The sequence below is a fragment of the Mucor mucedo genome (genome assembly GCF_025094135.1).
Source record: "Mucor mucedo strain NRRL 3635 chromosome Unknown EV154scaffold_5, whole genome shotgun sequence".
Classification (NCBI taxonomy): domain Eukaryota; kingdom Fungi; phylum Mucoromycota; class Mucoromycetes; order Mucorales; family Mucoraceae; genus Mucor; species Mucor mucedo.
This window is the reverse complement of record NW_026252289.1, coordinates 220,477-234,278: the sequence shown is the minus strand read 5'-3', so window position 1 is coordinate 234,278 and position 13,802 is coordinate 220,477. Positions and strand designations below refer to the sequence as shown.

Below are 13,802 nucleotides of genomic sequence, written 5' to 3'. Positions count from 1 at the left end.
CAAGACTTTTGCATTTGACGAAGTACAGGATCATAATTTTATATTTTTTTTTAAAAAAAAAGCATTCACACAATAAAAATATTCTCTTTTTGGGTTTTTTGTGTATCACGCAGTGTGAATGTTTATAAAATTTTAAATCAGCGGAGATCAATGATATCCAATGTGCAATGTGAATCCAACCTGATATGCCCACTGTTGTCCTATTTTAAAAAAATAAATTAAACATTAGTAACTATGATACTGCTTTATTCAAGGATTCACTTTTACTTGGTAAAGTATCGAACTATCTGAATGTGGATGAAAGGATTCCTGGATTCTGCAATTGGTGATCTCTTGTAAACCATCCGGACTTGTTAAACGGAATATACCAAAACTTTAAACTTTATAATTAGTATCACGGAATAGACAGATTGACATATGTTTCTATTTACTCAGGGGTTTGCTTTGGCGCACAGACAATGGCAATAGCCTCTGGTAACATGAGCTGATAAGAACAATGAGTATGTAAATCTACCGAACTTAAAAAGCATGTTTGGGATGGATGCGTCTATTTTAAAAAGGGGAAATGTTGAATACTCGTTGAAAGGGACTATAAAACTCTTTTTTTTTTTAAAAAAAAAAAAACCTACATGGATCCAGCCTAGTGTCAGTAATCCATGATTGTCTTGGTACTCAAAAATCGCTTCTTCATTTCTTGTAATGCATGTATCACTCGTGCCCTCTTGATTCGGTATTAACAAAGATGTCACAAACAACTCATTATTTTGCTAATTTATCAATCAGTTTACTAAAACTAAAAAAACAAAACAAAAAAATAGCCACAAACCAATTTTCCACTAAGTATACCGCAAGTCTCGATATTTAGACTGGTATTATACCTTGCAACATTCAAAAAGTTTTCTTTGATACATACGGGAACGTGAATATTACGTAACATAGCTGTCAATTCATTAGTTTTAACACCCTGTTCTTTTTAGAAAAAAAAATTATTCTTACTTGGCTCGAAAAATGTTTGAGTATCCAAGTGAGGCTCTTGATTTGAATATTCTCGAATTTTGGGTGGCAGAGGTGGTGGTATGTCATGATTTAATTTAATTTTAGGTGGCAATGGTGGGGGAGGTAATTGCTGCTCTTGCTTCTTATTTAATCTATGGGTATCAGTGAATTGCTGTTGAGATGAGAATCTACAGGATATATAAAAAAAAAGGTTCAATAATTACGACATATACATTTTCATTTTTTATAAGAAAATTCAATATTACTTTCTAGGTACAGGTGTATACTCCCATTCCATTGGGGTTGGCCTAGAAATTCACGCTTAAAAAATTAAAATGATATCTGGTGGAGCTCAACCCGTGTATATGCACTTACTCGGTGTAATATGTAACATTGTATTCTGGGACCTTGTGAGAATCAGGGTCAGGTTGCTTCGTTGAATGGAATAATTTATAGCTTTCATGAACCGCTTCGATGGATGGTTTTAAGGATTCAATCGTATCTAGGGCCTCTATACATGTCTTTGAAAAGAAAGAGAAAAGAAAGTGTTAGATTTTCAAAGTAATGCTTGATCAGCGATCTACCTTGACCACCATTTGATCGGAATCGTTGAACCCAGGACGTAGACTTAGTTCGTTTAACAGCAAGCTTAATCGTAATGTTTAGTATATAAGTAATGTCAATTGTATACATGTATTGCTCACTTGATATATTTAAGGTAGTAAACATAGGCCTGTTCCTCATTCTCCTCTTTGAGGTATATGCGTGCTTGCTTCAGTAACAGGTTTGCTGAATTGACATAAATGTCGGTGGGTATACAAGGATCGGTGTGTACTCTTGCCAATAAATTCAATTCGGTGATAGATTTCGGGGCTGTCGACGATGATGAGGATGGGGACATTTCTAATTTCTTCTTTTTTTGGAGTAATCTAGGGAAAGAGAAAAACCAGTTGCAGCCAAGAGATCCTTTCTTCGTCGTCAATGCACCGCCGTCTCGAATTTCAACCCCGCCAAGTTTTACTGGGCTAATCATGCTGCTACTGAACCGGCTGAGTGTCACTTTGGCTAATGCTGTGGTAGAGTTTTTTCGAACATCCATGGAGGGAAGTATTTTATCCTGTTTTTAAGAAATTATATAACCCCTCTCCTGCCCTCCCCACATTGACATGCAAATTTTTTTCTTTTTGTTGAAAGGGGGGGGGGATGCACTGCAAATATTTGTTTGGACGCCCGTTGATGCTGCAATTAATATTGCCAAAACTGGTGACAGTCTCTAACTTGGACACTTTAGCTAGCCACTTGTTTATATATATATATATATGTAATTAATTATACATTGACTGTAAGTTATAAAATGTAATAAAAGAGAAATGTAAGGAAAATTGACACAGATTACAGTTGTATTTTATCTGAAAGCTAATCGGCATTGGTGAGATTTGTATCACTTCCTTTAACAATATATTAATATTACGGGATTATAACAAGTCATCCAAGAGACTTGATTGATTAGAAGCAGTTTTTTTTTTTGATATTGATCTAAAAGTAAAATCCTCCAAAGAGAGAGGAAATCCAATGTCAAATACCTAAAAGTATATATTTATTCTTAAAGGCGGCTGCTGGATTGAAGTGAACGGCAATACTAAAACTTGAAAATGTACCCAGTGTTTAATTCTTTGTTTTCTTTCTCTCGTGCTTTGATTATTTTCCATGACTTTTGAGACCACATAGGTAATTAACATCAAGATTTTTAGTATGAGTGATCAAAAGAAGGTTATTTATAAATAATTTTACGGGGGAGTTTTGCTTGATCAAAATCTTACATTACTTCTTCATACTCACTGTCTACTTTTGCTTGTTAGCACTGCATCGAGACGAGACTTTTTCTTATTTTGTCAGATCAACAAGTTGTTCAGGTCCATTCATTTTATTAGAGTCTTATATGATGAATAACTAGAACAACAATAAGAGGTCATGGTATATACTTTATCATTCGTTTTCACCCATTACATTGTAAAGCTTTGAACTCCCAAAAAAAAAAAAAGTTTATATTTACATAAAGCTTTGTGTTTCAACCCACAGATTCAGTTGTTTTACATGTAGGGAGGATCGATTTGGTTTCTTGGCTAGCATCATAATGTGATGTATCTTATGAGTAGCACTGTAAAAGTTGTATATTTTTAGTTACTATCTATTTTATTAATGGAACCTTATTAGAGGTAGAATGTTTTGCGTGATGGAGAGCTCGTCATCTTAACATGAAGGCTTTCAAGTACTTGCGTTTACAATGCAAAAAAATCCCTATTAAAAAAAAAAAAAAAGAAGGTAATGTATTAATCGCTTCGTATAGAGATTCTCAGTGGTAAAGAGTAAGAAAGAGCCAAATGTGTTTTTTTTGAAAAATAGCCAAGTGCTACGCAAAATGCTGCAATTACCATAGAAATTTCATGCTGACATCAAAATATGCAAGTAGCACTGATTTAAGAAGAGCACACACAGCCTATCAAAAAATAGACTCATTGTTATGCATGTTTATATTTTGTTCAAAAAGGGGAAATAGATGCTTCTTATTTTTGCCACATTCTTAATACACCGGGGGTAGGGGGGAATTTTGCTTCATGCTTCAAAAAAAAAAAAAAAAAAAAGCCACCCTTTCTGGGTTTCCAAAGTATCGGTAAAGAGTAGATGCATGGGTTGACAGCAATGATGGAACTGTAACTCTGTTGTCTAGATGTTAAATGCAAGATACGACTTTAGCATTACATGACATACATGTATTGACACGGGCATGTGGAAAGAAAAGGTAAAAAGTACAGAAGAAAAAAGATTAAGAAGTAAAAGCTGTAATCAATGGACAATCAAAAAGTAAATGGTTGCACAAGAATAACACATGTTGCACCCGAAGAAGTCTTACTGAACAACCCCCTTTACACTAAGAGAAAAAGAGGGGGACTATGTTTTCTAGAAAAAAACAACAACAACAATGCACGAACATTTCGTTATGCAATGTGATATTTGGTGTAGCATGTCATGAAAAAAAACCATATCAATGCAGTGAAAAGTCAGGTTGTATCTCCAAGTAAATTAGGTGGGGATCCAATCCAGCATGAATCTTAATTCGTTGATAGACTCACTTACAAGCTAATGCTCCCAACCACAATCGATGGTGAATCAGGTTGGTCTTCTCTAATTTACTTACAAAGAACAGTCATGACTGTGTTTGGTTTTGAGTTTTTTGTATTATCTTTAACCATCATGGCTAAAACTACATATACGCCTAAACATATATGTATGGTTTATAACTCCCTTTTTTTAGACTCAAATGTAAAATCTACCAACAATTGTTATTAGATCAAGATATTACACGCAGACAACACAGCCACGCCCTTTTTTTATTTATTTATTTATAGGCAGCAAGAGAAACTAGTGACGTCCCAATTTCAGAATTTTCTTGGCCATCCTAATCAATAAATATCTTGGGTTGTAGTCCAAACCTATTTTCGTTCATTGTCACACGGCTGTGGTTGCGGGTTTCAACATGGCACTTCATGGCAGAATTCCAAAATTGGGCAATGTACGTCATCTTGACACGCTTAATGGACAGTAAGCCTTAGTCGCTTTATGAATATAATTTTTGTGCATATTTTATATGCCATATGCTGTTTGAGCCTTTTTTTTTTTTTTTTGTCAGTAAAATTCCAATACAACCTTAAAAATAGATTACAATAAGATGCAGCACGAATGACCCGGAATATTTATAAATACTTGCTTTTTTTGTTGTTCCTGAAAAAATAACATGTTCTCCTATTGTTTATGAAAATTTCTTATGATTGTTTGTGTTGTACCAGCTTTAATAAATATTTACATGTTTTTTTTAAACCTCAGCAAGCCTTGCTCCAACCTGATTTTTTTTTTTTTTTTTTTTTTTTTTCACTCCTCTCTCTTTTCCATTCATTCATTGAGCGCTTAATTGATTTCATATTTGTTGTGTGTGTTTTATTTTACACTCCACAAATAAAGTTTTTTTTTTTTATTATTATTATTTTTTTATATTAGACACATTTAATAATTATTTTTCCGTAACGACATAAACTATGACCAAAGAAGGCGGCCAGACGACAGCCGTACAAGTAGGCAAGTAGAGTTGTTTTCTCCCCCTTTTTTCTCCCTCTTTATGAGTGTTGTGTATATATATAAAAAAAATAACCCAGAAAAATAAACCAAAAACCCCAAACCATAAAAACAATAGCACTACGAATTCGACCATTAACAGATCGTGATCGAGCTCAACCAAGATTTGCAAATCTTGCCCATGACGACGTTTTAAAAATTCATGAAAGTACAGTACAAGTTGTACCTCAAAATAAACTATTTACATTTGATCATGTATTTGGAACAACAAGTACCCAAAAAGAAATCTTTTCGGCACTAGGTGATAATCTTATTCGAAAATTCGTTGAAGGTACATTTTTTTTTTTCAGGCACAATAAAAAAAAAAAAATACTTATATAGGAAAAAAATAGGTTACAACATCACGATTCTTGCCTATGTAAGTTCGAAATTGTAACTCACCACATGATTTTTATATATATATATATATTTATAAAGAGTATGATTAGGGTCAAACATCCTCTGGAAAAACCTATACCATGGGCACAGCAGCGGATGGCGGACATAATACAACAGACGAAGGCATTGTGCCTCGATCCATGGCACTTTTATTCGACCTACTCCATAACAACGACACCAGACCTCTCTCACCCACTTCTTCCATCTCCTCCTCCACCTCCGCATCCAACAAAAGCAGCAGTCGATTATTACGACCCAAATCCAAACTAGGCAATCGCAGCAGCCATGTACCGCAAGTCGTGCCACAGCTACCCAACAGCCCACATAAAACAAAATTTACTGTCAAAGTTTCCTTTATTGAAATTTACAATGAGGATTTGCATGATTTATTAAATTCGGCTCCTCTGGAGGAATTACCGCCTATCACTATTCGGGAGGATACAAAGGGACGAATTTATTGGACAGGTGTAAAAGAAGTAACTGTCCATAGCACGGATGATGTTCTTTAGTAAGTCCCCTTTTAGCCCAACTTTTTCCTTCACTATTCGATAAACTAAAAAAAAAAAAATGCATTCCTTTTTTTTATATATATAATTATTATTTAATTAATTTAGTTATCTCGAGCAAGGTACCCAAAATAGAGCTACAGGTTCCACAGACATGAATGAGAAATCATCACGCTCGCATGCGATTTTCTCAGTATCGTTGAAGCAGGAAAAATGGATGCCTTCTTCATCATCAGGAGCAGCTGAGAAAAAACGACCGGCCAGTTCAATGAGCACACGATCGTCCATTACACCCAACACATCCCGTTTACTCACGGGTACTCAAGACGACGGAGAATGGTTGATCACCACCTCCAAATTTCATTTCGTGGATTTAGCGGGCAGTGAAAGGGTAAAAAAACAAAAAAGATTTGAATCCATGGTTTTTTTTTTTTTGGGACATCAACCTCATATATATTTCAATTTTTTTTTTATTTATGCACTATTTAGTTGAAACGAACAGCTGCAGAAGGTGACCGTCGAAAGGAAGGAATTAATATCAATGCAGGTTTACTTGCGTTAGGCAATGTCATTTCTGCACTGGGCGATCCCTCCAAGAAAACTAAAGTCCATATCCCATACCGCGATTCTAAATTAACCCGACTTTTACAAGATTCCTTGGGCGGGAGTGCAACGACTTTAATGATTGCTTGTGCCAGCCCTGTTGAATATAATTTGGCCGAAACCCTAAATACCTTACAATACGCAAACCGAGCTCGAAATATTAAAAATAGGTCGGAAAAGAACCAAGTGGAGGAATGGATGACGACTGAAAATATCGAATTGTTGCGTTCCTTGATTGGAAAATTAAAAAATGAGCTAAATTATGTCAAATCCAATGTATCACCTACTACCGCAGCAGCTCTCATGATGGAAAAGGACGACGACGATGATGATGAAGCGTATCATGACCAACGCATGCTGATTGCCGATTTGCAACGACAAGTAGAAGAATTGGATGGAGAAGCGTCTGTGACGCGTGAACGCAATCGTATTGTCGAAAAGGAATTACAACGTGTGCGACGTCTGGAAGCCATGGTGGAACGTAAACAGGAGGAAGACGATGTAGATTTCCAACATTTGGTGGAACCCGTGATTGAAGAATACGAAAAAAGCGTGTCCAAATTGGAATCGCAATTAGCCTTGACGAAAGCCGCTCTCAATCATTCGGATATGGGATATGAAGAACAACAAACGAAATTAGGACAGTTAGAAACCTTGATTCGTTCACAGGAGCAGACCATTAGTGAATTAAGGTTACGTCTTGGTAAAGTGCTGGAACGGGAACAGAGCAATGAAAGTTATATTCATGAACTGGAAACCAAGTTGATGAAATCCGCCAATGAGACGACCAAGGATCAGGAAATGCTTAACGATTTAAAAAACAAGATTATGAAGTTTAAGGAGACAGACGAAAATACGGAGCAATATATTCATAGTTTAGAGCAACGATTGGCTTCGGGCGATGCAGAACGAACCCGTTTAAGAACATGCGTTGAAGATCTTGAAGCTAAAATCGAAGCCAAAGAACGAACCAATGTTGAGCTTTTGAAACGATTATCCAAAACCACAAGTAATACGAGTACAGAGAAACTCATGCTGAAAGAATTAGATGAGGTGAATGCCAAAAATCTTGATCTGACAAGAGAGCGTGATGCTCTACAAGAAAAAGTCAAGGATCTTCAAGAGAATCATCGTACGAGTTTATCCTTAAAACAAGAAGAAGGATCCAATAAGGTGGATAAGACAGGTTCAGGTGCGACCCTCGAATCCGAATTAGAATCTACGTCTATCGCCTCCCCCACCCAGTTCAAGAACCGTAAAAGCTTCGCAGATGAAAAGGAGACCCCCTCTTCTATCGCTGCATTAACTTTAATTCAGGCGGAATTGCGCGCCAAGGAGGAAACTGAACGCGCGGATCGCTTACAAAGAAATTTCGATGATTTACAATTTGATCACGCTGAAACCTTGAAGGAATTAGAAGAGGTGTTACAACGTTATCATGAAAGTTTGGAACAGCTCGATTTTCTTGAACGCGATTCTTCTTCCATTACTGCTCATGAAGAGGATGTCGTGATACCCGTACCCAAATCGCTGGATCTCAGCAAAGAAATTGCACAAGCCAAAGAAGATGCCCTGGTACAGGAGAAGCAGGCCTATCAAGCACAAATCGCCACATTGCAAGAAACCTTGGCACAGCAAAAATTAGTGGAAGCAGATACACATCACCAAATGCAAAAGTTACAAACCGAATTAGACGACATGAAGACACAACAAAGTCAAAATGATATCCAACACGCAGCTTCGCTCCAACAGGATCAAAGCTTACTCGATTTAGAAAAGCGACAAACGGAGCAATGGAAAGAAGCGCATGCTGAATTAAAAAGAGATTTAGAAAAGATCACTCTTGATTTAGACGAAAAGGAAAATTACCTTGTTCAATTAAAGCAAGATTTGGAGCAACGTTCCACCACCCAAAACGAATTACAAACGAATCTGGAAAAGTCCAATCAGCAATCGACTTCCTTACAAAAACGCTTAGCCGAGACCTTGGCTTCCTTGACGGTCTTAAAGATCTCCCATGACGGACTTTTAAAGAAACAAACCACGGCTCTGGAGGATGCGGAGAAGGTTGCAAAGCACAAGCAAGAAAGGGAGGCGTTGGTGGACAGACACCAGAACGAACTGATTAGTATCCAGGAGACCATGGAAGACATGGATCAAATTTTAAAGCATGCAACATTGGAAAAAGAGCAAGCTTTAGAGCAAATGATGGAGTTGGAAAGACAATTGAAGGAGCAAATCGAAAAGGCGCAGCATACGAATTATTTGGATCAAGAGAAATTAATACAAGATTATGAGGCTCAGATTTCCACCTTGACTCAGCAATTTGAGGCTCGGTCCAATGATCAAGCCGAAACCATGGCATCGCTTCAAACCGAACTGGAATTGGCAAAGAACATTCATCAAGAAACACTCAGTATTCATCATCAACGATCGCGTGAGGCTACTTTACAACATGATGATGCTATCCATCATTTAGAAAAAGAAATCCTTCAATTAAAATCTGAAGCGGAAAGACATGATGCTCTAGAGGATGCATTGGCTGAATTAGAGGCGTTACACGCAGATGAATTGCAAAAATTGAAATTGGAGCATCAAACTCAGTTAGAAGGCCTCATGTCAGAAAATGAAGGACTGAAGGAATCACACAAGAACGTGCGAGAGACGCTTCAATTAGAGTTGAATGAAGTCAAGATATCACATGAAAAGCAATTAAAGCAGTTGAGCACAGAACATCAAATGTTGAAGGCCGAAGGATTGGAGACAAGTCTTGCCCAAAAGGATTGGGAGACCGCTCTCGAAAGCAGTAATGAACGCATCCACCAATTGCAGGGGGAACTAGAAGCTTGTCAAAAAAGGACAGTTCTGGATGAGCAAACATTGAGAACTGAACATGAAAAGACGGTAGGACAGTTACAATCGGTTCATGCGACGGAATTCCAACAATTACAGTCAGATGTACTTCAAAGGGAAGGCGGACTCACGGAAAAGATAGCTAGGCTGGAATCTGAGTTGGTACTTGCCAAGGCCGACCATGTCACACTTGCACAAAGGCACCAAGTGGACCTGACTCGTTATGAACAGGCTATTTCCGAGCTAAAGTCGGTGCACGAAAAGACGATCCAGGAGCTGAAGGAAATACATCAAGACGAGATCCAAATGTATGATGTGAAGGCACATGCTAGTCAGGGCGCAGCAATGGATGAAGCCAGACAAGAAAGAGATACACTTTTAAAAGAGATGGAGCAACTCAGAATGGAGATGGAAGGTCAAGTTCAGCAGATAAGTGAGAAGGAGAGAGCCATTGTGGGTCTTGAGAAACAAATGCATGATTTGAAAGAAGAGAATGTTGAATATACCGGCTTAGCACAAGAATTGGAAAAAGAAATGAACCGTATGACAGAAGAAAAGGAGGTTCTGGCCGAAGATCTGGATATGATGGAAGAGAATGTCCAACTTTATCAAGAGCAGATGAATGACATGAAGAATATTCTCTGTGTGATATCAGATGATGCGGTTGTACCTAAAATAAAGGAATTAATAATGATTCAAGAAGAACGATCGACTCGTAAAATGTCAATTGTTGATTCGTCCGAAACACAAGGTGACCGGTCATCTGGTAAAAACAATGACATTTCCAATAATAACCAAAACGGATCGGGAGCCATGCCACAACAACCTGGTCCTTCTCAATCACCTCGAGATTCTTTAGCCGCTGTTGTCCGTGTTGATGCCGGTGTTGATGCTACTTTTACTGCTGCTGATACTGCTGCTGCTGCTGCTGCTGCTGCTGCTGCTGACGCCGCTGCTGATGCTGCCCAGGCCAAGATTGACCAACTGGCGCGTGACAAGAACCGATTACAGGAAGAACTCTCCAATTGCCAGGATCAAATGAAGCTAGCTCGTGACGAAATGGAAAAGGAATTGGCTGAACAAAAACAGAAACAAGAGAGATCCGAAAAGATCATAAAGAAGCTAGAAAAGCAGTTGGATGAACTGTTAAAAAAGAAATCTTCCTTCATGTGCTTTTAAATTATTATTTTTAAATGTTTGATAATAATTCAAACATTGTGTATATCTTATTTCTCTTTATAACCTACTTACATACTTATATATATATTAAAAAAAAAATAAAAATAATAATAATCCCATTTTATATTTTTATTTTATTTTTCTCTTTTTTTTTTTGACATGTTTGAGTTAAAAAACTATAAAGTAGTATTGTTCGGACGCCAATTTTTTTTTTTTTTTTTTGATTGACATACGCCCATCACTCTTTTAATAGATAGCATCTATCTCTATTTTAGATGTGTAATCACCCTAAAATAAATCAGCGATCAAAAATTGAAAAATATCGCAAACAAATTAGAGCGGAAATAACGATCTTTTTTTTAAAAATATCGCGATTGGCGATATCGATAAATTTTTCCAAAATATCGCGATTGGCAATATCGATCAAATTTTCCAAAATATCGCGATTGGCGATATCGATCAAACTTTCTAAAATATCGTTATTGGCAATATCGATCAAACTTTCCAAAATATCGCGATTGACGATATCGATCCATAAATCAAAAAAACAAAAAAATATCGTTGGATGGGGTAAAAAAAATGGGGTAATCGATAATCGATATAATATTACTTTTACACCCCTGCTAAATCAGGATACAGGCTTAAAATTGATACGTTTGTATATATTGGAAAAAAAAAAATTTTATTTATAAAAAAAAACTAAATAACGTCGAATCTGATCATGATAGACCTCTTCAAATATAGAAAATGACCAGTAAAATATGACCAGAGACAGACATAATGAGAGGAACTACGATAATGACCATACGAAGACCTCGGAAGAGCAGCAGTATTCACTTACCTGCATAAAGATGGTTTACGTTAATAAGAGAATAAATTATCAAGTTTAGCAATGTGTACCTTTACAAAACCGTGGGATGTACGAGCCTCAAATAAACAGCGATAGTAGCTAGCTTTAGGAATTTGGGTTAACTAATAATGAACACATAAACCAAAGTCGAGATATTTACCTTTTCACAAGCGGTGAAAGTAGAGATGGCTTCAGCTATACAAATGTGTTAATACATATAAAAAGAGTAAGTAAATTTACTTTTAAAGCAAAGAGTCTTGGTTTAATCCGTTTGGAGAGTGTCAGCACGTTTAATGTTTAGTCACATAACTATATCTTCATTTGTAAACAAATGGTTATGATAAATCATATATTCACAAACTATACACATATACAAACCTTAAGTTTAGTTTTTATTTGAAAGAAATAGAAAGAAAAAGAAAAAAATAATAAAAAAATCAGAGTTTAAATAAGAAAAAAAAAAAATTCAGGCTCAATTCTATTTTTGGAAAGCCCTTGAGGGTCGACTATTGGTCCCAGATGCTATTTCATCAGCCTTTCTTTTACCTTTTGGACGGGTAGTACTTGGGGTGGAGAGGGCAGGTGCAGAGGTGGGAGGAGGAGAGTCAGAGGTGGGAGGAGGAGAGTCAGAGGTGGGAGGAGAGTCAGAGGTGGGAGGAGGCGAGTCAGAGAGAGGAGGCATCTCAGAGGGAGGAAGAGAGGTCAAAACAGGATTTTGTACCGAAGCGGAAGAAGACGATGGTACAAGAGGTCTGTTATCAGGGATCGAAAATAAATTTTCAAACAGGCCCATATCCAAGTCTTCGTACCTCTCTTCAGTACCCGAATTGACACCAAGGTTTTCCAGGCCAGTCAAAAATGAACCCGAGGTATCATGAGCAATGTCATCTGGCTAGAGTTGAGGTTTATGTTAATGTTAAAAATTCTTAATTTGATATCTAAACTTTACTTACTCTTGCTGAGTTCCTCAACATTATCTGGATCATATTTTTGGATATCCAGTTTTTATCTGCGAGGTGCATGGGTAGCATAGGATTCTCGGCGTCAATGACAGAGATAAGGTCTCCAGGATATGCCTCAACGGGTGTACCAACGTTCAAGCCAGAGCGCTTGTTCCAAAAGTATACAATTCTTTCGAACATATACAATACTTCATTCTGCTCGTTTGCAGGAATCCCCCTCCAAATGACACCATTCTTTCCAAATCGTTCTTGGTACAATGCTTTCAAGAAATGTTGGCAAATGGTGAAGACATTGTTGTAAGCTGCTGTCGCCCTTTCTTTAGCTTGATCCTCAGTATAGGTACCTACCAAAGATCTCCAGTACGCAGCAACCTTGTCTATAACGGTTTTCTTTGTATAAGTACATACGGTGATGGATCTTACACCGAGAGAATTGCAAGAGGTGTGAATACCATTGGGTATAACTTGCTCCTTGTAATAGGCGACAGCCTTGACCACGAATTCGTACATTTGTTGAGCAGCGGAATTTCTTGCTGAAAAGATAGGGCAATTATTAACTTAATTCGTCTTACAAAGTAAAATAAAATAAAAACGTACCAGTGATATATCCAGATCGAGAAGTAATTGCAGAAGTACCATTGGATTTGACCACTTTCTTAACCTTGCTGCAGCATTCACAGTGTTGACCAACTGGCAGGTAGATATATTCTTTCATTGTGGCAGGCATTGCATCAAGCTTTCTTTGCATATCGTAAATGACATTAACGAGTTTTTCAATGACTTCGTCTCGAGAATTTGAGTTTTGGGTACCGTTCATTGTGATAAATAGAGTGAAAAATCGATGTAAATGAGAAAATAGGTGTAAGTATTGGATCTTATATAGATGTTTTAAAGATACATTTTTTTTTCATTGTCATTTACCTTGATGTAAGTGGTTCAACTTATTTGCACCAATCACGGTACAGAATTAAAAAAAATTTCGCTTAATAACCTCGTTACACGAAAATCTAACAATAGATCAAGCTTGAAGTCCCAAACAACGATTTCTAGTGGTTTTGAAAGGTATCCATAGTCTACACAGAATTACCATATCCTCTCTATTAATAATTATAAGATAAATTCACGAGTAATTCCAATTGGTTCTAAGAACGGTCAGTGACTATTAATAAGCTGTAAATAAGATGTAGCAACATGTATAAAACTACGCGCAAAAATCGGTTCCCGACTTACCAAAAACAAAATTCTTAAAAACTTTTCAAAATGGTTTACCCCAAAATTCAAAAACCC

At 36.9% G+C, this 13,802-nt stretch overlaps 2 protein-coding genes across 2 annotated transcripts; one reads left to right on the top strand and one right to left on the bottom strand.

The window, feature by feature from the left end:
• Positions 1–40: 40 nt before the first annotated feature.
• On the bottom strand, positions 41–1,674 carry EV154DRAFT_238686 (uncharacterized protein). Its single transcript, XM_051594540.1, has 9 exons — positions 1,581–1,674; positions 1,372–1,517; positions 1,263–1,304; positions 997–1,184; positions 827–939; positions 630–767; positions 432–547; positions 268–373; positions 41–200 (listed from the first exon to the last, which is right to left on the bottom strand). Exons 1-9 carry the CDS (start codon positions 1,590–1,592, stop codon positions 138–140), a joined length of 924 nt encoding a protein of 307 aa, XP_051462841.1. The 5' UTR covers positions 1,593–1,674; the 3' UTR covers positions 41–137.
• Positions 1,675–5,642: 3,968 nt separating this feature from the next.
• On the top strand, positions 5,643–10,703 carry EV154DRAFT_411499 (uncharacterized protein; the record flags this gene model as incomplete). The annotated part of the gene is made up of 7 exons (XM_051595460.1): positions 5,643–6,070; positions 6,177–6,459; positions 6,558–8,385; positions 8,446–8,884; positions 9,188–9,744; positions 9,880–10,253; positions 10,500–10,703. 7 exons carry the CDS (start codon positions 5,643–5,645, stop codon positions 10,701–10,703), a joined length of 4,113 nt encoding a protein of 1,370 aa, XP_051462840.1.
• Between the last annotated feature and the right edge of the window lie 3,099 nt (positions 10,704–13,802).

What these genes read in the sequence shown, in the direction of transcription:
- EV154DRAFT_238686 (XM_051594540.1), bottom strand. An exon ending in GTATACTTAGTGGAAAATTG is followed by an intron (nt 768 to 826) that starts GTTTGTGGCTAT and finishes TTGATAAATTAG; the next exon opens with CAAAATAATGAGTTGTTTGT. An exon ending in TGACACTAGGCTGGATCCAT is followed by an intron (nt 548 to 629) that starts GTAGGTTTTTTT and finishes TTTTTAAAATAG; the next exon opens with ACGCATCCATCCCAAACATG.